The following is a 23861-nucleotide window of genomic DNA, read 5'->3' as shown; positions in this document are numbered from 1 at the left end:
GGCACGAACCCGTGTCCCCTGCATCGGCAGGCGGACTCTCAACCACTGCGCGCAAGCGGATTCTTAACCACTACGCCACCAGGGAAGCCCAATATTCTTTCTTTAAAAAAGCAAATTTTAAATCTCAAAACTATTTTTGCTTTAGTACATTTTGGAAATATAGGAAAATATTAAATATAATCCCACTAGCCAAAGAGGGTCATTAGGATAATATAGTATATACAATTTTATATCCTATGAAAATTCATTACCTTTCTAATGAATTACTAGATGGTCTATATTTTAAAATGTGTACTGAAATTTGGACCTATTTATAATCTTTTTAGATCAAAACTTAAAATAGAAGATATAAAAGAAGCCAACAAAGCATTGCAGGTGAGTGTAAGTATTTTCCTCAAGTAGGAAGGTATGGATATATGTGAAAGTCTCCAGTAAAGGTAAGGCCCTGTGTACTATTATTGAATCCTGGGATATATAAAGGCAGAAGCAGTGAATGGGGAGCTTGTATGATGGGGTCCATCTCTTCCCTATACCTCTGGAACACATTATTAAAATTCCTCATGTTGGAAATGACCTTGGAAATAATTTTGTTCAGTTTCCTACAAAGTGTGGCATGATAGAGTGAAATTGAATTTGATAATCCTTAAATTCCTGTGCTAGTCTATTACTTACTAGTTTTTGACCTTCATCAAGTCAAATATCCCCATGGAGTCTCAGTTTTCTCTTCTGAAATTAGCTTATGATTTTACATAGGGTTGCTTTGAATATTGAGTAAGTTAATGTATGTGAAAGTGATTTGGTACAATTTATTAGTATATGGTTCTGAATGTATCTGGCTGCAAGAATCTCTTTACAACACAGGAGAAAATACAGTCCCTGTGTGAGTACTTCAGTGACAGAAGGCTTCCTACTACACAAGCTACCCATTTGGTTTATCAAAGTGTTACATGAAAGTAATTTAAAAAGTCAAATTGTACTAGGAAGACTTTAAAAAAAAAAAATGGAAGCAGTCTCTGTTTTCACCCTCTTGTCCCTTTTCCACCCCAGCTCCTGCCACCAGAAGGAGGCTACTTTTAATTCCTTTAGTTGTTTCTTCTGGTATTTATTCCCCTATTTCTCAAGTACTATTCAGACCTGTCTATTGCCTCATTAGCATGGTGGATGAGGAGTTTTGTTCACTCTCACCCTGGTCTGTCTTCTCTTCACTGCCCTCCCAGTATAATTAAGTAAAAGTTTTTGTGACATTTATTTACTGTGTATTCTTTATTATGACTATTTAAATATTGTTCCTTGCTGGGCCAGGTAGTATATTGCAATTATATTTTCTTTCTTGAACTACTTTTTATTTCCTCTGGAGTTAATATTTACTCTCCCCCTACCCGCCCCTTTAAGTTTTGTTGTATTTGAGCATCAGAGTTTTCTTATACTTTCAAACAATTCTGTAAAGTGCTTCTTGATAAAAGGTTTTCACATGGTAAAATGAATCGGGTAACTGGTTAGTTTTCTTTTTCCATCGGAGTCATCCCTCCTGGAGTCTCTGCTTTACTGCTCCTGTTTGTTCTGGTCACTCTTTTTCTTCTTTTTTTTAAAAAATAAATTTATTTATTTTATTTATTTATTTTTGGCTGCGTTGGGTCTTCGTTGCTGCGCGTGGGCTTTCTCTAGTTGTGGCTAGTCGGGGCTACGCTTTGTTGCGGTGCGCGGGCTTCTTTTTGCGGTGGCTTCTCTTGTTGTGGAGCACGGGCTCTAGGCGTGCAGGCTTCAGTAGTTGTGGCGCACAGGGTTAGTTGTTCCGCGGCATGTGGGATCTTCCCGGACCAGGGATTGAACCCGTGTCCCCTGAATTGGCAGACAGATTCTTAACCACTGCGCCACCAAGGAAGTCCCTGGTCTGGTCACTCTTGTCCTGGCATTTCCCTTTGCTGCCATTCATTCTTTCAACTGTTTTTGTGGGTTTTTTTTTTTTTTGGCCACATCACACGGCTTGTGGGAGTTTAGTTCCCTGACCAGGGATTGAACCCTGGCCCTCTGCAGTGAGAGCGTGGAGTCCTAACCACTGGACTGCCAGGGAATCCCCACTGGGCAATGCTTCCTTTAGTAGCCTCCTAGGAAATGGTGAATGAAGATAAAGATTTTATGAATCTGTATGCCTTTATTCTGCTTTCACACTTTTTTTAGGAGATACATAGGGATGTCTGCCCAACTGTCATTTTTTAAACTCTGTAAAATTTTTTCACTGTTAAATATATATCATATATGCAAAAGAGGACACATATAGTATAACTTAAAAACACTGGCATACTCTGTTTTAGCTTATAATAGAACATGTGTGCTCCCTGATTGCATTCCTCTCCCTATAGTAACAGTCCTCTACTTTTTGTTAATCATTATGTTGTTTTTCTTATAGTTTTATCATTCATGTCTAGCTTTAACAAAATATTATCCAGATTTCCCTGTTTTTATATGTATGAAAATGGATTTATATGTGACTTTGTCTGTTTTTTTTTTTTTTTTTTTGGTCCTTGCTATTGTTCAGTTGATGGGTCTGGAACAGCTGTCCTACAGTTTACAGTTTCTCACATTTCAGATTTTATCTGATTGCTTGTTCATAGTAGTCTTAAATTTGTTACTCTATCCCCTTATTTAAGCCTGTAAACTGGAAATTAAATCTAAAGGTTTGGTTGGATTCAGGTTCAGCCTTCTGTGAGACTTTTTTATTTCTGCTACCATATTTTTAATATTCAGCAGGCTCTTTTTTTTAATTAATTAATTAATTTTTGGCTCTGTTGGGTCTTTGTTGCTGTGTGCGGGCTTTCTCTAGTTGCGGCGAGCGGGGGCTACTCTTATTTGTGGTACGCAGGCTTATTGCGGTGGCTTGTCTTGTTGCAGAGCATGGGCTCTAGGCGCACACGGGCTTCAGTAGTTGTGGCATGCGGGCTCAGTTGTGGCTCGTGGGCTCTACAGTGCAGGCTCAGTAGTTGTGGCGCACAGGCTTAGTTGCTCCGCAGCATGTGGGATCTTCCCGGACCAGGGATCGAACCCGTGTCCCCTGCATTGGTAGGTGGACTCTTAACCACTGTGCCACCAGGGAAGTCCCTCAGCAGGCTTTTATTCGCTCATTTTTCCTTTTTAAAATAGCATCCTGTTATTTTATCTCTGAGGATATTCATTATAGTTTCTTTAAAGTTTTCTTTTGCTACTGCCATTCTGTTTTTTCTGAATTCCATTCTTGGGTTCTTTGGTTGGAGTACCTCATGCCCCAATCTTTCCTCAAATGTTGGATAATCTCCCCATTTCAATAAAAGGCACAAAAAAAATCTTGAAAGCCCTATGTGTGTTGGTTAGGTGGATGGGGGTGGGTTGTAATAGACTGGTAGGCCTCAAGCATAGAGAAATCTGTTAACTACCGAACTGATGGGTATCCTTTCTCAATGTTAGTACCTACAAGACTTCTCTCTGGGGCAGTTGACTTTCTCTAGAGAAGGATCCTCTAATATCCTGTTTGGAGGATTTAAGCTGGGTGGCTGACATTCTGGAACTGGGCAGAGAAAAATAGCCATTTGTTTGCCGAGCAGTAGCTTGCTCCCTTCTAGTTTTGGCTCTGCTTGTAAACAGCTTTGTTTCGTTGAAGAAGCTACTTCAGCTGTCTGGGTCTCAAGTTTTTTTATCTGTAAAATGTAAGCTTGAAGGTGCTGATCTCTGAGGTCCCTTCCAGCTAATACACTAGGCTTACCCTACAGTGTACAGCTTTTCTCTTTGGGAGAGGGGCAGGGTAAGTTCAGTCAAATTAAAATAAGTCTGGAAATAAAGTTTGAAGCTCAACCCTGTTGTCAGAAGGTTACTTCTGAACCAAATGTTACTGCTTGGAAATCTGCTTCACATCAGGCTCTCCATCCCTTACAAATAATAGCTGGGCAGGAAGCAAAGTTGCTTCCACTAGGTGGCTTTGGGACATTTGGCAAATCACTTTCCTTTTTATGGTGTTCTTCAAGTTGGATTGAATTATCTTTATGGCCCCATCTTGCTTTAAAAATAAATTCCACGATTCAAATCATATGACTCTGCTGGTGTGTCTGATATGAGCTGTCTAGGTTTTCCCTTTTCTTTTCTTTTTTTTTTTTTTTTTTAACCTTCACTTACAATCCTGTGTTCTAAGGAGCCTTAGACTGCCTGAAGTGCAGTAACCCAATACCATTTGTCTTACCTCTGCTATATCAGATAATAGCTGCTGGTTAAGACTGTGAAATAAAAACAGCTGATATTAACCTTGTGACCTTGATCTGTGAATACTTAGTCCTCATCTCACTTTCTTCAAAGAATTCTGTCAGGTAGAAAAGGCTTTCAAGACAACTCAAGCTTTTCGGAAATTTGTCTGTGGGGTTTTCTGCTTGGAAGATTTTTCTCTCATTAGCTGGTAAAGGTCTTATGGCTTAGAGGTACACTGTTGTAGGTGGCACTTGTTCCATCTCCCAAGTGGTAATCAGATATACTTGGTTCTTTGGAAGAAGTAGCAATGTAGCTTAGCCTGGGCTGTTTCTGAAAGGGAGATGTGATGAGATTAATCAGAAGCAGAGGACTCTTCTTTCACTTAGGTCTTCTCGAAATAAAATGGACACCACCTAACAAAGTTGCTTTCATAGGGAAAAAAAAAATGCTTTTTCTAGCCAAGAGCTTGGTTAGTTAAGAATGGGTCAAAATTTTCCCTCCAAATTCTTCAATAATTGTTTTCAATTTAAATCAACAACAACAACAAAGAAAGAATGGGTCAAGTTAGAAGTTTTAGGTATCAAGTTAACTTCCACCTCTTCAACACTACTTATATTTGCCACTAAAGTTTACATAGTAACTATTAAATTTGTGAGTTACAGAAGGTGAGGGAAATTAATAGCAGTGTAGAACTGAATTTAAGGTGAAGTCTTACCTAAAATAACAAACTCAATCATCTGATTTCCAAAATCTCTTCAAATTTTGTGGATTTGCTGTATATAAGGTATATATACATAATGCCAGACTCGTGCATTTCACATAATGAAAATTTATCCTTAAGTGTTTTTGGACTGGATATTCTTTAGGGTTCTTTCCTTTTTTTTTTTTTTTTTAAAGTGTAAAGGGTTTTTTTTTTTTTAATTATGTGTAACACAAAGTTATTTAAGTCAATAAATTTTTAAGGAATGTCACGTTCTGAATCTTTCCACTGCCAATCACCTTAGTTCCTCCAAACTCATAATCTTCAAGATAAAATAGCCCTTTCAAAAAGAAGTTATCATGTGAGTCAGCCCACAATTCTTTTAGTTAGGCTTCTTTGATCTCCAATGAAATATGGACACACTTCAAAATTCCCCACCTGTAATCTTTGGGATCCAATTTCCTCAAGCGATTTACTTTAGGACCATGTTTAGTGTCAGGAGATGGATCTGCCTGGTTCTGAATTTGACACCCTCTAAAAATGTATTAGGTTCAAATCATATTCACTCCTAAGCCATCACACCCTAGAACAGATCACTGGGATATGCCAATACCTAAGATAAAAAGTTTGACTGTTAACGTTTTTCATAGTTTACTTGGCAGCTCTGTCTTGTAGTTCTTTCCCACAGATCTAACAGGTAGTTCTATGAGTAAAGGAAACAACACAGTTAATCTATGAGGTGTTTCCAACCGTGTAGGTTTACTAGTCTCTCCTTAAAGAGAATTACTATCCATAATAGAGTTTTGTTAAAAACATTTGTCATGGAAATGTTCAAATATTGTTGTAAAGAGAAGAATAAAATGAACCATGACCCAGTTTCACTATTTATCAATATATGGCCAACCTTGCTTTATTTATATTCAACCCACATCCCTTCTTCCTCACCCAGATTATTTTGAAGCAAATTCCACACTTGTTAAATCTACAACTATTTCAGTATATCTGTCAAAGAAAAGGACTCATTTTTGGTTAATCTATACATATCTATTCCTATAAAACGCTCTTGGTTGAAAATATTTTCACATGTAACTTTGTTACCAACTTGAGCATTAATATTTGTATTTTTCCTCCTACTAGGGACTGGTTTGGTTGAAAGACAAAGAAGCAACACATTGTAAACTTTGTGAAAAGGAATTCTCACTCTCTAAGAGAAAGGTAAGGGAGATAGGAAGTGAGTCCAAAGTTATGTTGCAAATATGGCTAATTTTACTCAAAATTTTTTTCTCTGATTTTTCCATTTAATAGCACCACTGTAGAAACTGTGGGGAAATTTTCTGTAATGCTTGCTCTGACAACGAACTGCCTTTGCCTTCTTCACCAAAGCCAGTACGGGTTTGTGATTCCTGTCACGCATTACTGATTCAAAGATGCTCATCTAACTTGCCCTAATACTCCAGAACTAAATTCTTATGTATGAAAAGTACCTACGATGAATGCTATGTATGAATGTGTATACAGCGTATTCAGACAGTCCTTAAGCAGCTTTCAGACAGCATTGGTACCAGTTTTACTTTCCACATATTCAACTCACGGGAATTATAAATTGTATAATTTGACACTTCCTTCCCCACTGTAATTCAGAATTTGATAGGGCATGCTTTACAGTAACTTTATCCTAATTCCTGATGTAGTAATCATGTAACTCTTTTCTTAATGCCATTGAGAGGTCAGATAGCATAGCTAACACATTTGCCTTATTTTGTAAAGACCTTAAAAATAGGGCTTCAGATTGTTTTATTCTCCAGATTGTCAAACTGATATTTGATGGTGCCTGTAATTTTCTTAATGCACTTTAAAGCTTCACAGTTCTGAAAGATCGGAAATGCACATTTTAGAAGTATTTATATTTCAACACATTTTTCATTACCTTGGTAAGATTTCAACAATATTTATTTGCTCTGCCTTCCTCTGCCCATTTTGCATTAGAAAAGGCCTTCCTTTTCTAAAAAGTCAATGTGACATTTGCTGATAACTTTCAGATAACAGCGCGTTACAGAGGTATTATTTTGCCTGAAAACTTTTTATTTTGAAAGTTAAAATTCCATATGCAGGGCTTCCCTGGTGGCACAGTGGTTGAGAGTCCACCTGCCGATGCAGGGGACACGGGTTCGTGCCCCGGTATGGGAGGATCCAACATGCCACGGAGCGGCTGGGCCCGTGGGCCATGGCCGCTGAGCCTGCGCGTCCGGAGCCTGTGCTCCACAACGGGAGAGGCCACAACAGTGAGTCCCGCTTACTGGGGGGAAAAAAAAATTCCATATGCATTTCTTAGGGAGGACTCATATCCCCTTTGAAAGTCAAAACATAAATAAACCCTTCCCCAGAAAAAAATGTAGCAGGGATTACAGGCTACTGATTTGATTCTCCCCTAAGCATTTAAAAAGAAATCTAAAATGCAATAATAAAACTTTGCTTTTGATATGAGTCTTGAGTAAAAAAATTCTGTATTGTTTCCATTCCATTAACTTTTAGGAAGCATTACACTGTAGCAGTCTACTACTACAGTATATATACAAAATAAAATACTTACCATTTACTGAGCACCTCCAAGCCAGGGCCTAAAGATGTGGTTTCAGCCCTGCCATTAAATTCATACTTGAACTATTTCAAGCATGAGATAAACACTAATCCCTGCCATAGCAAGAATTTAATCCAGTTACCCTTGTATGATTAACCATTTGAACAGCGTGCTCACCACTTGGGGTTCTACTTTTAAGCCTAATTTAAATCATGCACTTTAAGTCTGAGAACCTTTTAAACATGTCATAGGTATCTACATTACTCCTAAGAGCATTAATGAATCATGGCTACCTCCCTCCGGCTAGGATATGGTTGCTTATTCTATAGGATTATTTCCTCAGAGTACAGTCTTCCATTGAAGTTTAAAATTAATTTTCTAAATTGCCAAAGTATGAAACCATTATTTTACTTTCAGATTTATCTTCTCCCTAATCCAGTTTTCAGTGTTCAGTTACAACTGACATACCAATTTATAGGTGGTCCTTAATGCTGATAGGAATATGAGACGTGAATTATATTCTTGGAACTATTTTGTACTGATGGGATTGGATTAACATTTTTATGATTGCTGAAAGTGAGAATAAGCAAAAATGAGAAGTTTCAAATACTGTTTTTTTATAACTGTGCTTAAATTTAAAATGTGATTTTGTTAAATTCCAAGGCTGGTTTCATTCAACAAATAAACCACGATTTTTAGTCCCCCTTTAAATTCTTTGCCACTCAAAACTCATGTCATCGCCATTGATTTGGGCTTTTTGTAGGCAGGCTTTTATGACAGTAATACAAGTTGCTCCATTTTGTTTTGACTTTTATCTAGAAACCATTTTACTAATTTTGGATTTTGTTACAGAACTGTCAATTTGTACTTTGTGAACTTCACATACCATTCATTCCCTCATCTAGGAGTACTACCACAGTAATGCTATCATGGTGCCAAGGAATTGATTGTAATTCTTCTATCCAGAGTTTTAAAATGTGAATTTTATATAATAAAAGATTTGAAAAATTAGCCCACTTTAGAAGGCGTACGTTTTAATAGGGTAATCCTGGGGAAATAAAAGCACGTCATCTTTTTTAAAAAAGTGGTATGAGCCTAGTACTTAAATAGGTAATTAAGGGAGTACAGGCAGTAAGATGAATCATTGCTCCAGCTGATAGGCTCCACTTATGTTATCAAGCTGCCTTCTCTAACAAGCAGAAATGATTCCTTAGTCACTCTTTCTAATCTTCAATTAGACATAGTACCTTCTACCAATTTGATTTATAATCAGTAACTGACACAAAGCATTCTAGGACAGACACCATTACTCTTATCTCCCACAATGATATTTATTACATTAATAACATTTCTAGCAAAAACAAGTAACAAGTTCAATAACTGAATTCACATTGACAGGTTTCATTTTGATCCATTAGCCAATTTGGAAAAAAGCCATATTGATCAAAGGGATTAAAAGTAAAAAAGCACCTTTTCCTTGCTACATATAATTTTTTAACACAATGGCTCTAAAACTAAACATATCAGATGCAAAATCCAATCGCAAGACTCAAGACATGGACTTGTGTCTTACATTTTTTTTAAAGTAGTCATCTATACAGTTATTAAAAAACCATATGCTTTAACTATTGGGCTGGAACTGAAAATACATGTGAGAATTATACTCCATTGTAAATATCTTTCTACTTGCACTGAATTCTCATGTCAGAGAACCTTAATTTAGTCTAAGACATTTTGAGAACTTACAACTATCACTTTTGGGAAACATTTTTTTGGTACGTCAGTCAAGTGCTGAGGGGATTTATTCTAAAATCTAGGGCTAGAATTTAGACTTTTCAACACTCCCATCTGCAGGTAACACAAATATGAATATTCATATAGCCAGATAGATACCTCTTAGATCATTAACATTTCAGAGCTATGCCTGATAAATGACTTTTGAAAAAGAATAATATAGAATTAGCTGAATTTATACTCCTGAAGCCACCTAAACTCTTTAAGGTTTTATATTTACAGTATTGTCAAGGAGAAATTATTAAAGAGTTACACTAATTATTTTCCAAGCTCTATTCTAGATGTCTGCTCATTAAGACTTGTAGTTTATGCAGAGGTGAACCACTGTCCACTAAGATTACACTAAACTACTTCTTGTAGAGCTAATAGTAAAATACATCAACCCAAATCTTATGAAAGCAGCACATCCTCAGGAGTAACTAGTATATAAAAAGTATCAACATCAGTGGTTTGAATATAAAAATTTATTTTTTAAGTCAAAGTATGCAACAAATAAAACCTACAGAAAACAGATTTTCCCATCACAATCTGTTGCTTTACCAAATAATAGTTTGAAAACACATTCCTTCAGTCATTATAAAGTTCTTAAAATACAAAAGAAATTAAATCTGTAAGAAAGTCTAGTAGACCAGATGCTGTTGTCAGGACTTTTATATCGGTGGTTATGCTTCAGTACATCCCACGCCATCCACCTCCACTCATGCCACCTTGCCCATAGTAACCGCCACTGCCTCCACCACCACGGCCTTAGGGAAAAAAAGACATTAAGAACCGTTTAGAAGATATAAATGCATAAGATATTAAAAATATATACAACATTGTAAATCAACTATACTCCAATTAAAAAACAAAACAAAAAAAAAGGGACTTCACTGGTGGCACAGTAAGATTCCGTGCTCCCAATAGAGGGGGCCCAGGTTCAATCCCTGGTCAGGGAACTAGATCCCACATGCATGCTGCAACTAAGAGTTCGCATGCTGCAATTAAGGAGCCGGTGAACCACAAGTAAGGAGCCCGCCTGTTGCAACTAATAAGGCCCAGCGCAACCAAATAATAAATATTTTTTTTTTAAAAAGAACAATAAATGAACTTTAACTCTGCACTACATAAGGGGACTAACACAAACTGAACCAGAGTAACCAGACACTTACCATAACCACCCAGGCCATCAGGAGTACCATATCCTCCACTGTAATTGTTCCCCATTCCCATTCTTCCAACAGATCCATAGCCTCCCTGATTATCTTTAAGAAAGAAAAAAAAAAAAAGTTTGAGACTGATTGCTAAGTGTCTTAAGTCAACTTATTTTACAAACTTTACATACCCATTCCATCTCTGCCATAGGCTCCCATTCCAGAACCTCCCATTCCAGAGCCGCCTCCAGGAGTTGAATTCAAGAAGAGTTCAATGTATCGATGTTCTTTAGGGAAAAAAAAGTAATATGGGAGAAAGGAATGATGAATCAAATTTATCAGCAGAAGTGTGAAAAGGTTGACTGGCTAATATTAACTTGAAAAAGTATGCTTGCAAATTCCTAGTGGAGTGACAAAGTGAAGGCCAGATAGGACTAAAATCTAAGTTTTGTTCAAGCTTGAACAAGTAACAAGTGTTTGACGCCCTCAGTTTCCTTATCTATAAAAGGGCTGACTCATTATTTTAGAACCTGCTGGTATACGTCTTAAGAACATATTCCAGGCCCATTCATAATATTGAATTAGAATATTGAGGGTAGCTTGAGGATAGGGTCTGGAACAACTTATTAAGTATCAAGTGACCAATGTGTGGCCAGATTTGGGAATCACTAGTGGAGTTTAAATTTAATGGCTTAAAGACAGATTTGATGACATGCAGGAATAACTTACCCAAGTTATCAACGAATACGTTAAGAAACAGAATTTGCAAATGGCACAGAAACTCAGGCAAGTAAAAAAAATACATATTTTTTTTCTCTTTAGTAACTTAAACTCTAATAATCTGTCAAGTATTAAGAGTCTGAGTAAACTTCAATAGAAAGCCACTGAAGTCTGAACTTATTAGAGGCCACATGGTTTCAGGCCCCAGACTGCTAAGAGTTACCTACAGATCCCAGAACCTCTTACGTTTGAGGAATTACAAATGAGAAAATTATACCACTTACGCATGTTATTCTTATCTTTAGACATGGCAGCTACTGCATCTTCATGTGTCACAAACTCTACATCTGCTTCTCCTGTTGCTCTGCCATCAGCTCCAATATCAATATGCACTCGGATTGGATTTAGTGGTGAGAAGAACTAAAGAAAACACTTATTTTACTTTTCTATTTAGATTATTGAAAACCAATTACCACACATTTTGGTTTTAAGTATATTAAAACAAATGCAAAGGAGATCTCTTTTAAAATAAGCCAGGGGATATTAAATTTAAAAAACATTTCTAAGCTAGAGAACAGTTTACCTTAAACAAATGAAAAAGCCATATTTTCCTTACTATACTGAGAGGGAGAAGAGTAAGCTCCCCTGGCCCACTCCCAAGAAAGGTATTTCAAAATTGTTTGAAAAAAGTCACCTGAAACTGACATATGCAAAGAAACTGGGTGTTAAATGACTCAGAACAATGGAGTTTGATAAACCTACCCACTGTATATGCAGAGCTCCCAAAATACATCATTTAGTTCTAATCACAAGTTAACCAGATTTAAGTGACCCCAAAAGGCACCTGGAACTTAGTCCAATTGGTTCCCAGTAAGATCAACAGCAAAATTTTTCTTTAAGTGCTAGTTGATAAATAATAGAGACCACTGGGTCTCTATCACAACTACTCAGTGACTGACTTGGCCCCATGGGCTGAAATTTGCTGATTCTCTAACCAATTTGAAACAAACCAGTTTCAAATCAGTAATAGCAGCATCTACTACCATTATTTTCAGTTCAATTTCTGATCACCACATAAGCCTAGAAAGCTAAACCACACCACTAAAACTTACTGACTTGTCACATATTTACAACACTTTCAAAACTTGACACAAGGAAATAATCTTCCACTCATCACCACTCTGCTCATCAGTCTTTCACGAAATTATTAATTGGATTTTATAAATGTAGCTTTTAACTTGCTTGAATCCTATGTAGGCTGGCACACAACGGACACATATTCATTAACTAGTGAAGATAAGGACATAGGTATTTTCATATTAAAGGGATTTTTTGACATTAAAACTAAAAAGACAAAGATGAGTACATTAAAGAATTTTCAAAATTTAGAGACTATGATTATGCATAAAGTCACTAATAAATTACTAAAATTACTCACATTAGCAATGTCATTTTCAGTTGCACGGAAAGGTAATCCCCTCATATGTACAAAATGACCACCATGAAAACCTGAGCTTGCATCACCAGCTCCACCATAGCCATGTCCTCCCATACCTAGAGAATAAAATTTCCAAAGATTATTTCTTCCCTATACACACCTTTTCCTATTTACACCCTTTTTTTGGACAATGCCAAGAAATCTTAATACTTATAGTTGTTCTAAATATCAAATGGAGAATTTTCCTGTAAGTATACATCTGTATAAAGCCCTATGCAGGAATGCACTGAAATACGCCTGAGTTGACTTTTGTATACAAGTCACCTATATTACCACTAAGTGCATGTAAAGCAAATACTGAAATTCACCTAAAAATGACTATGTCTTTAATATTTATTTTACCTCTTCCATCTCTCATTCTGTCATCAAAGCCATCATTTCCATAGCCATAATTATTATAGCCACCATAGTCATCAAAACCTCCATAACCTGTGTAATTTAAGGAGAAATACATGAATAAGCTTTGAAGAGACAAATTTTATAATCCAGTTTACAAAAGCATGTTTTGTGGCAAGCAGTCTGGCAACTCCGCCCTCCCACAAAGTTTGCAACTTCCAACTTAGTGCATATGAAAAAAGCAGTTAACACTTGGTGGAAATTAAAAATATGAAAAGGATACATTTAGACACCAAAATTAATTTTCACCCTGATGCCAAACAGAAAATGTCAAAACGTAACAATCTTTTAAAAATTTTTGTGTAAGTAAACCAGGTGCCAATATGTGCATCAATCAAGTCCCATAGCTGGCCATGGGAATCCATCTTTTCATGAACAGGTTTTAAAACCTAGTAGGTACTGAATTACTGCCATTTCTGTATTTCTTGACAAAGTGTCAGGAACATTAAGAAAATGACAACAGAACCTTTGTTCATTAGATACACATACCACCATCATATCCATCACCTCCTCGTCGCATTCTGTCATACATACTTCCACGCCCAGCTCCATAATAACCCCCTCTTCCTCCTATTGGTCTATCATATGGTCCAGGTCGCTGGCCCAGCAATCTTCTTGGTGGATCATAAAATCCTTTGATTTCACTCCTGCTACTTCTGAAGATCTCAATATACCTATTTGAAAATGGTTTAAGGTACAGGTTTCAGCATAAACGTACTAGAGTAAATAAAATATTGGGCAAAATGCAGTAAGTTTTTCTACATCTAGATATAACCCAATTTAAATTGCCTAAATACACCAAAAGTTAACATTTTTTACACCTACAAACTTAAATAATTAATATTTAAGTTTTACATACAAATCATTTGAAAACAATTCACAAAATATAATTTTAAGCTTGTTTCCTTTAGTATGTAATAGGTGTTTAGAGAAAACAGGTGATTATACAAAAGCATTTATCAACAACATCCTACAAAAAAATGGAAACAATCTAATTTTAATTTAAGCAAACTATTATAGCATTAATTCCCCACCCAAATCTGTAGTTTCCAAGTTAAATTTAGATAATTATCAATTCTTTTAAACTACCCCAGAAAAATGTTACTGTTACCCCCCCATTTAAGCAATAGTGACCCACAACCCCCAAAAATAAAATTTAACACCATCCCAAACTCTCCATCCCCACCTGTGCCCTATTCTTTCCTTGTGTTTCCCCAGAGCATTTTCTGCTATCTCCTTTGAAGCAAACTGCACGAAGGCCTCCCCTGTGCTTCTCCCCTGGTAGTCCATCGTCAATGTTATCCCATTTGGCACGATTTCCAACCCTTTAACCCAAGGACAAATAACCCCATCAAGGGGAACAGTGTTAAAGGCTGAAACATTCCCATCTGAATCAAATATTTAAAACAAGTCTAAACAAAACAAAACAAAAAAGCTTAGTTTTCCCATCACCCCATAATATAAAAGGAAGATTTTTTTCAAATATTATTGGATTACATAAAAATTTTTCTGCGACCAATGTCTTTTAAAATTACACACACACTCTAAAAGCCCACCTAATATTACATGGAAAAAAAAATCAAACTTAACTATGCTCCATATGCTAATTCATGATTCATTTCATCACATATAATTACTCTCAATTAAGTTTACTGTGTATTAGTTAGGTTTTATATATTTTTACACATTCTGTATTGAATATTAACTGGAGCACATTTCGTAACTTAATACATTAACCCAGATATACTCAAAAAGTCCCCCAAACAAATGGGTTTTTACAAATTAAAAACTGAGTAATAGAAATATAAAATTAAAATACTACTAAACTTTGACTAATACTAGAGGTACCTTGAAAGAACTGAACTATTTCCTCTTTGCTGCAACCAAATGGCAGTCCACGAAGTCGTACTGTCCCATCACTAGCGTCATTTGGACCATTATGTTTCATAACCCAATCCATCTCAATACCGTTTGATTTAAATGCTATAAAAAATAAACAAGCACATAAAGCAGTCAATCAAAATACACTCTTGCCAGAGGTACTGAAGAAACACCTCTCAGTGGTGCACAACAGGAAATGTTAACTATGGTTCAGTGACTTCAGTGACAGCGTCACAACACAACAGTACAACACCTGTCTATTTGGGGGTAGGCAAAGACTGGGAAAAGGCAGTGAAACCTGACCCCCCCCAAAGTACTGAATTTCTAAGTATCAAATATTATATATTAACCAATTTTAAGAAAACTTACATAATTCCACCATCAGTCTTCAAACTCTATTTCTTCACCCTGTCATCTTAATGTCAACTCTAGCCTCTTCCTCACATCTCAAATTTTCCAGGTTTCATTATTCACTTGAATAGTTATGCAAATTCTTTAAAACTTAATTACCCAAAAGTTGTACACAGTACCATCATTCATTCACAGTAAGAGCCTAAGTCACAAGTACAACGAGTATTCTCCTTTGATGTTGGAAAAATGGTATTTAAAAGTCTCAGCTTAATAGATGCACTGTAATTCTGAACACACCAAATTGTTTTCGAAGGGGGAAAAATTCCTATCAGTGTTTAAACCTGATTTAAACACTCCCCAAAAGCAAGTTTTACAATTACTGAGTTAATTAGGCTGAATTTTAAAACTGAGGTAAAAGGGCACTCAAAAGTGAATGGCTTTCAAACAGTTTTTTGAAGCCACCTGTTTGGAAATTACTGAAGATAGTAATATTAAAAACCAGTTTACTCACTACTTTAAACAGAACTTTAAAAAAAGTAATGCAATCACATTCAAAAAGTATTAAAAACCGTACGAGACACCCTCCTTCTGCCCCCCCCAAAGAACCATCCACCAAATTCCCTTCCCGAGATAATCAACCTTTCTTTTAAAATTCCCGAACATTTTAAAGAGGTTAATGCAGAAGTCCTTCAGCTGCAGAAACTTACCACATCTTATAAATTTCACTATGCAGCTGTAGGAATCCTACTCACCTGAATATTTCAAACCTTTCCCTCACCACCTCCTCCCCTGTAAACAAAACAATTTATTCACTTGATTCCTTTAAGCTTGAGAATATTTCATATAAACAGTATTCACTAATATTTAATTTCACACAATCTAATTATCAGTGCAACTGTTAGGGGTAGCATCTCAAAAGAGTAAAATTTTTTCCCTAGAATCCACGCATTTAAAACAAGCTAATCTAGAAATTATCCAAATGTGGTTATTAAGCAAATACCTCTGGCATACGAATCACATTTGGTACGTGTTTTGCTGTTTTTTTAAATGCTAAGTGCCACTCTAGACACAGTTGTTCAAAATAGGAATACGAATTTTTATCTGACATTACAACTAACTATTATGCACACAAATAACTGGGAAGAACTTTTAAGAGAAAGGAAACCCTGGGTTTGAATCCCTAGTCTGCCACTCACTGGCTACTTAATTTAAGCAAACTACTTAACCTCTGCATTTAACTGTAAAGTGCAGCAGTGGTACTTGTACCTCACTGGACTGTTAAGGAATCCGTGCTTGGTCTGCAACATGGTAATCATTCAATGGTGGCCATTGTTATTGGATTTTAAGGGGCTCTGTAAAACTAATGAAATAACCCACAAACAAATTAACTGAACCTTAAAGGATAGGAAACCATCCTGAATCTTGAAAGGAAATAAGGACTGTTACAACAAGTCTTTTTCAAAGTCAACAAAGGCTTAAGTTTTCAAGTGTCCTTAGGAACTGTCTAAAGCAGAGAGAGGAAAAAAGGGGTCTCTGGAAATGTTTACTAGGATATGTGATTAGCTAGACAATTAAAAAAATAGCTCTAGAGTCACCCTGAAAGTAGGCTTTGAGAAAAAAGTTGAGACATTTTGGAGATCTTTATCATTTTCTTAACAAAAACAAAAACAGGCAGCAACCTAAAAACTTTTCTACAAAGGGGAATTTAAGAACAGAATAGGAAAAAATAGGGAGGCTCTAACCTCAAATGTTAACTTCCTCATGAAAAACTTAACAACTCTGCAAAGCCAATCTAATCTGTTGTGAAAAGACCGTAGATGTGGCTTTATTTCATTTAGAACATTCCTTTTTTTCAATGTAAAGGTACTGTTTCAGGAACAAATACCAAAAAAAAAAAAAAGAAACTGACATATCTTTACTATAAGTCTTATTAGCACTTTGCAAGAAATACTAGGGAAGCAAACTAGTTCTGATTTTTGGATCAGCCTATACCAATGAGACCTATATAAAAACAATGAACATAGCCTATAAAAAAAATACCAAGCTGTTGACACAATTTTAAATCAGGATAAATTAAGCAGATTCGGAAGACAAACTATTTTATAGGGTGACTCTCCGTCCCATGTGTATGAAGAGTACACAATAAAGAAAGCCATACTCTATTATCTCTTCAAAACTCAAAATTTGAACCTAGAATTCTATTTTATAAAACAAAACCAAGACGAACTCTAAACACATTAAAAAAGACAATCTGCTCTAATACCTTAATAAAGCTCTCTCGGCAACTACCTAAATGGCATTTCCTAATTATTCAGGATAATCCATCTCAACCTTTCTTTGCAACAGAGTCATGGCTAATCACAATGCTTTTTAAAGAATTCCTAGTGTTAGCACCAATTAAAATACCAGCAGTTGAAATACTAAAATAACTTTAGTCAGTTTTTTATGAGATTTAAAATATAATTTCCTAAACATTATGCTAAGTGAAAAAAGCCAGTCACAAAAGACCACATGTTGTGTGATTTTAAATGGGTAAAATCTATGGTATGTGAACTGTATCACAAAACTGTTAAGAAAAAGCATGTAACAGAGACCAAAAGAGATAAAATTCCTTTATAACAAAGGCATATACTATTTTCCGAAGTATAATACATACAGTAAGGGTTTGATGCATTAATAACTTTCTAAATGGTAGTCCGCTGCTAAAAAAATGAGAAGGAACTTCAAAATTTCGTCAATAAGTGGTGATGAAATGCTTAACATGGTAATTGTACATCATTTCCCTTTCACTGTGCTTGCTCCTTAATTGAATTTTTTTATTTTTTTGGCCGCACCGTGAGGCATGTGGGATCTTAGTTCCCCGACCAGGGATGGAACCCGTGCCCCCTGCATTAGGAGTGCGGCGTCTTAACCACTGGACCGCCAGGGAAGTCCCATCATTAATTTTAAATAAAAACAAAATTAGAGACACCTCTAGTACCTAAAGCTGGTGAGGTCTCTAAAATGATCAAGTTCTTCTCTACAACGTTACCAGCCACTGCAGTTCAGCCAAGAACACCAGAAGAACACAGTTATTAAAAATATAAAGGCAATTAGATGGATTTCCAGATTATGATGCAGATGAAAAAGAGGGCAAAAAAAAAAAGGTTTCTAGAGTAATCCAATCAGGGAAACTGTTACGTCACATACTAGGAAACTAGTATAGGAAACTCTGGGCTGTCTTTTCAAAGTCCACAAGAATCATAAAACATCTTCAACAACTGGAAGAGTTTTTTGTTTTTAAAGCTGGAAAAATAGCCTGCCTGTCCCTTTTGTACGGTCTTCAGTGAAAATTACAGAACCAGTTCTCCGACTGTTCTAAGGACCGAAAATCATCACAGCATCACATGACTGAACTTGCAGTTTGTCCTTCTGTTGAGCAGGCTTATTTTCTTGGTCAAAACGTTACTACAGTCCTACACCAAATAGAAAACATGCTTAGCTACCAAAAGAAAATAAACCCTAACTGTATTTTGAAGTATCTTACTTCTACAGCCTAATGCCCAAACAATCTGCACAAAATCCAACCCTTGGAGATTTAATAATTCAATTCCTATACACACAGTTTTGCCATCACTGGTTGTGTTTTAACAACCGTTTCCCCAAAATAAAACTCCTACTTAAATTCTAACCCAATCAATATTTACCAAACTACACAAAACCATTGCTAAACCATCCCACCCCCGCCCACAGGTTCCAAAAGCCTAGTTCCACAGTTCACTGGATCCAGACGACCTATTTGAAATAAGTCCATTTCACATTCCTATCTGGTAAGTCACCCGCTTTTCTGCTTACAAAACAATTACCCACAAAGTCTTTCGATACGTTTAAGAGAAGCGTGGAAAAAAAACCCTTTGGAAAATGAGTACGTACTCTTTTCGAAGTTCCAAATCTGGACTATAAGGGCCGGCTAAGCGTCCTTTATTCCGCCCCGGAGACTTTTCGTTTATCTAGCTGTCCTAGAGACCAAAGAGCTAGGGAGAGTACGCCCCTTCCCCCCCTCCCCGCCCGGCAGCCAAGCCTGGCTTAAAAGCCTTCGCCACCGGGCGGCGGAATTACAAAGGAGGCCGTCTGGCTCCTTTGTCCTGGATTTGGGAGTTGAGCGCCTTCGTCGCCATTGGCTTTCCTCCCCCAGCTCCAGCCTCTCACATCTTGGGAATCTGCGTCAGAAGTCACTCGCAGTCCCGCCGGCCCAGGTAGCCCAGCCGAGACTGCGGAGGAAGGGAGGCCGCGGTGGGAGGCCAGGCCCATCTGGCGCCATTTCCATCGGGAGCGCGCCCGACGGCCCAGATCCTCCCGCCACCCAGGTGCCCAGCCTTTCCCTGCTCGCTTCCTTCCCCACCCTCATCCCTTCCACGGATCTTTAACCACCCCCCGGACTTCTAAATCAGTTTTCGGAAGCTGAGGGGCAAAAAACAGAAAGAGAGGAGAAGGGCGGGAAGCTGAGGTGGCCGCGCCGCCGTACCCAAAATGGCGGAGGCCAAACCAGCAGGGAAAGGAGGTGAAGTGCTGGATGACCCCCACTTCGGGGCTCGGTTTCGTTCACTGAATTCCACCTGAGTAACTCCTCCCCCCGGCAGGCCGCCCTCCTTGAAGTGGGAGATCGCCTGGGAGGCGCACGCAGCCTGGCCGCCTCCGAGCGGCGACCTCCACACTTCCCCCCCGCAGCCCCACCCCCTCCCAGTCGCTCTTTCGTCCTTCTCCCGACTCCGCTCTCGAAACCACCAGCCCAACCTACCCCCTTTTACTTCAGATACCCTGTCGGGCGACAGTACCGCCGACTCCGGTGCTCGCGGGGTCCGGTCGTGAGCAGGGAGAAGTCGCCCGCCTCGTGCAGCGCTCCCACAACGGTTCTTCCAACCGTCTCCGGCGGCGGCAACCGCTAAGGGAGCTGCGCAGCAGAGCGACTGGCTTGGGGGGATGGGAGAGAGCGAGCGAGGAGGAGGGGGTGGAGCGAGAGCAAGGAAGACCGACCGGCCCCACTCACGCGAGACAAGAGAGTTGGCCCAGCCTTGGCGCGGACGGCAGGAAGTGCGCTTGCGCGTTGGTGAGAAGCCCGGTTGTTGGGCGGAGAGGTGGAGAAGATCCTGGAGCTAGTCCAGTTAAAGAAAGAGGTTGCGAACTCCACCTTTTTGCTTCCCATAAAACTATCAGATCCTCAGAGGTCACCCTTCTGCTCTCTCGGGGAGGATGTGAAGAGGCAATAGTGGTCCTGTGTTGCAGGAACCGTGGCGTCGGGGTGTGGAAAAGTTCTCTGCTGCTCTGCCGCACCAAGAACAAGTTCGGTAAAGGCCCCGCCCTTACCTCAGCGTCACCTGCGTGGAAAGAGAGCCACGTGGTTCGACCGCCAAACGCGGGGAGGGCTTTTCTTGTCCTCCATGTTTGCATTATGCGGTAGAAATAGTAGGGCTTCTCAGCTGGGAAGATACAAGAGTGTCCACCAGGCCCTGATTTGGGTTCTCGGGCTGGGGCTCCTTCCCCCGGCTTTGGCACTGCCGGCCCAGTCGCCCCAACGCGGGCCTCGTTGGGGGCGAGGGGGAGGATGTTCATGATGGAAGTTTCCCTGCAGATCACTCCTCGCTTCCTCTTCTCGCTTTCGCATTCTCTCTCACTTTTAATGTCTCCCATTTTGTAATCTCAGTGACCCATCAGCCGCTTGCGGCACCCGATTTCGGGTTATTTTCTGAATAATGCTTTGCATTCTTGAAATTTGCGAGAACAAGTGACGCCTAATGATTTTTGGTTGTGCTGGCTCGCATACCATCGAGGTTCCTAGTGACAGCTTTTAGGGAAAAACAAAAACAAAACCCAAAAACAAACAAGCCTAATTTCTGTAAGAGCGGAGGGCAGTCCTAGTACAGAGATCAATGCAAGTTAAAGTGCAAACGAAGGAACATGTCAAATGCGAGGGAGAGAAGGAAATGAGTTCGAGTACACGGATGTTCCCGAAGGTTGCAAATGTGGACGAACCTAAGTTGTACACCTTCAGCATCCGAAGACTTTGTACTTTGTACTACAGGCACTAGGAAGCCCGTCGGGAGTGGGATGAGGGGGAGCAAGGGGTATTAGCAGTGGAGAAGCTTGAATAATTTTTTTCATGAGGTTTGCAGTGTGTAGGGTGGAGAAAGGAGGCCAGTTACCGTCATATAATGGAAACTTCCATTTCGTGGCTTTAATTCATCCTCAAACTTGCTTAAGACAAGTGTGCGACAGTAAGAATTGTCTGGGTCATAATGCCCTACTGTCTTTCTTGAGACCACTCCGTCAAAATAACCCTTAGAGAAGGGTAAGAGTCAATGTCATCATTTACAAGAGATAGAAAAACGAAACGATAATGTAATGATAGCTCACAATGATTGAGAGCTTGCTTGAGCTAGGTGCTGTGCTCAATTCACTGACTCTTTATAACCCTGAAAAATAGTAATTATTATCCCCATTTTACAGGTGGTATGCCTGAGTTCTAGAGAAATGTAAAAAGTTGCCCAAGGTCACACACCTAGTGGCAGAAGCTAGGATTTAAACCCAAGTGGTTTTTACTCCAGGGACTTAGGGTCTTAAAGCACTATGTACCTACCTGGAGATGTAAATAACCTTTAAGGGAACAAACATCATTTTAGGCAAATTGAAGTTACTTCTTTTTTTTAAGTTTTTTTTTTTGATGTGGACCATTTTTAAAGTATTGAATTTGTTACAGTATTGCTTCTGTTTTATGTTTTGGTTTTTTGGCCCCAAGTCATGTGGGATCTTAGCTCCCTGACCAGGGATCGAACCCGCACCCCCTGTATTGGAAGGCGATGTCTTAACCACTGGACTGCCAGGGAAGTCCCCAGATTGAAGTTATTTCTAACTAACACTGCAGTTAGCATCTCTGGAGACCTGCAGTTAACGGTTTATTGGCTGGAGACTTTTGAACAGGACTGAAACTTGATATCTTAGTGTCTGACACTGAGGGGCTCGGGGGCGCTTTCTTTTTAATTTTTTTCTCTAATAATTGCTGTATTAGTAAGACTCCAAGCTTCTGCTTCAGATGGAGTTCTTCCCTGGATTCAAATTACATCACTACCTTATCCTTTCTGTCTTTCAACCTGATTTGGTAGATGGAATTCTGTAATCCCTTTTACCCTTTGCGTGAATTCAAACAATCTGTTTACTGCCTGAATGAGTTTGTCATTCTCTCCACATACTTTTATTGTTACGGGCCATAATCCTAAAATCATTCTTAGGACTTTTCACCACCAAACTGCAATGCTTTGTTTTTTTTGGCCACATTTCGTTGTATTGGGCATTCTGCTGTTTGCCAGTGTGAATGCTTGGGAAGGACTTGAAATTGGCACATGCATGCCTTTGGCTTTTTTATTATTACAGCAAGTAGGAAGTTTTAAGTTTTAAAAAAAAGTACGTTATATAGGGGTAAACTTAATTTTTATTTGGCTTCCTATTTTATTACTTTTCTCAAAAAAAAATGTCTATCAACTATTCTCATTTGCACGTTGAGTCCTGTAAGGCTTGGTGAGATTGGCTCACCATTGCTCCAGTGGTCCGTACTGAATTGTTTCCAGATTGGTCTCTGGGGAATTGTTTCCATAGAGATGGTTAGAACTAAGGACTCCCAGCTGCTTTTTTTTTTTCCTCTGTCTTCCTTTTCGTCATTTCAGTGCTTTCCTATTAGTACAGAGATCAGAGGGACCCTGCAGAGGGTCTTGTTAGAGGCCAAAATGAGAGAAGAGGTGAAAAAGGAGAAGGAAATAGAAGTACCCACACGGCCCAGAGGAAAACAAGACAGCTAACACGTGATCCTGATTATACCACCAGGATGAAGGGAACAGGAAAATTCCACGCAGAGCCTGAAAAAGAAAGAGAGAGAAATTGAAAGAGACTGTACTCTTGGGGGAGGGAAGGCATATTAACTAAAAATTGGCTAAGATAGTTGTTCACATACCCCCACTGGCATTCTGAAATAACATAAAAACTGGATTACAATATTTTTGTCTACAGGAAAATCAAATAAGCTAAAAACGTAACAAACCCACAAATAAGTTTCTAGGAGTGTGTCTAATGCCTTTTGAACACTACATCTGTCTTACTAAGATTTTGTGAAATGCTTGTTCTTTGATTTATATATATCTGCTCTCTTTAAAAAGCAGTAGTCTTCTCCATCATAATTCAAAATTATTTCTCAAGACAAGACTTAATTACAGTTTATATTCTTGATACTTTTTTGTATCTTCAAGTCACCCTAGTGTTCATTCTGGGATTAGGGAAGCCAAAAGGTCTCATCCAATTAGAATAATTATACACTAAGTAAACAAATTGCAACTTAAAAGGAAAAAAGCACCTAGCACACTTTCTCTAATTTTTTTTTTTTTTTTTTTTTTTTTGCGGTACGTGGGCCTCTCACTGTCGTGGCCTCTCCCTCTCCCGTTGCGGAGCACAGGCTCCGGACGCGCAGGCTCAGCGGCCATAGCTCAGGGGCCCAGCCGCTCCGCGGCATGCGGGACCCTCCCGGACCAGGGCACGAGCCCGTGTCCCCTGCATCGGCAGGTGGACCCCCAACCACTGCGCCAC

At 38.6% G+C, this 23861-nt stretch overlaps 3 protein-coding genes across 7 annotated transcripts in view; 2 read left to right on the top strand and 1 right to left on the bottom strand.

The window, feature by feature from the left end:
• The window catches only part of RUFY2 (RUN and FYVE domain containing 2), a 78900-nt gene extending 70119 nt beyond the window's left edge, over window positions 1–8781 (top strand). The window contains 4 exon segments of the mRNA XM_055080956.1: window positions 327–375; window positions 6044–6146; window positions 6149–6180; window positions 6183–8781. Coding sequence (XP_054936931.1) covers window positions 327–375; window positions 6044–6146; window positions 6149–6180; window positions 6183–6326 — 328 coding nt within the window. The 3' untranslated portion in view covers window positions 6327–8781.
• Window positions 8782–8798: 17 nt separating this feature from the next.
• Window positions 8799–20232, bottom strand: HNRNPH3 (heterogeneous nuclear ribonucleoprotein H3). 5 transcript variants are annotated; one of them, XM_007121065.4, is made up of 10 exons: window positions 20054–20232; window positions 14874–15008; window positions 14212–14350; window positions 13515–13699; window positions 12972–13058; window positions 12570–12685; window positions 11416–11551; window positions 10603–10698; window positions 10430–10522; window positions 8799–10024 (listed from the first exon to the last, which is right to left on the bottom strand). In XM_007121065.4, the coding sequence occupies exons 2-10, from the start codon at window positions 14983–14985 to the stop codon at window positions 9948–9950; spliced, it is 1041 nt and encodes a 346-aa protein (XP_007121127.1). In that variant the 5' UTR covers window positions 14986–15008; window positions 20054–20232; the 3' UTR covers window positions 8799–9947. The 5 variants fall into 5 exon arrangements, with proteins under 5 accessions (XP_007121127.1, XP_007121126.1, XP_023987916.1 ...); XM_007121064.4 differs by having other exon boundaries at window positions 20035–20231; XM_024132148.2 differs by having other exon boundaries at window positions 13560–13699; window positions 20054–20200.
• Window positions 19173–23861, top strand: part of PBLD (phenazine biosynthesis like protein domain containing) — a 44059-nt gene continuing 39370 nt past the window's right edge. Inside the window, exon 1 of the mRNA XM_028480916.2 lies at window positions 19173–19603. The gene's annotated coding sequence lies outside the window, so the exon portion shown is untranslated. The remainder of the gene's footprint in view (window positions 19604–23861) is intronic.

This window comes from Physeter macrocephalus, chromosome 20 (genome assembly GCF_002837175.3).
Source record: "Physeter macrocephalus isolate SW-GA chromosome 20, ASM283717v5, whole genome shotgun sequence".
Taxonomy (NCBI): domain Eukaryota; kingdom Metazoa; phylum Chordata; class Mammalia; order Artiodactyla; family Physeteridae; genus Physeter; species Physeter macrocephalus.
Note: the sequence above shows the minus strand (reverse complement) of the source record. Positions and strands in the feature narration are given on the sequence as shown.

Bases quoted from the DNA above. Each gene is read 5' to 3' on its own strand.
- HNRNPH3 (XM_007121065.4), bottom strand. From the start codon at position 14,985: ATGGATTGGGTTATGAAACATAATGGTCCAAATGACGCTAGTGATGGG. The intron at 12,686-12,971 runs GTAAAATAAATA...TTTATTCTCTAG, and splicing joins CAGAATGAGAGATGGAAGAG to GTATGGGAGGACATGGCTAT. The intron at 10,699-11,415 runs GTAAGTGGTATA...TTTTCCCTAAAG, and splicing joins TAAAGATAAGAATAACATGC to AACATCGATACATTGAACTC.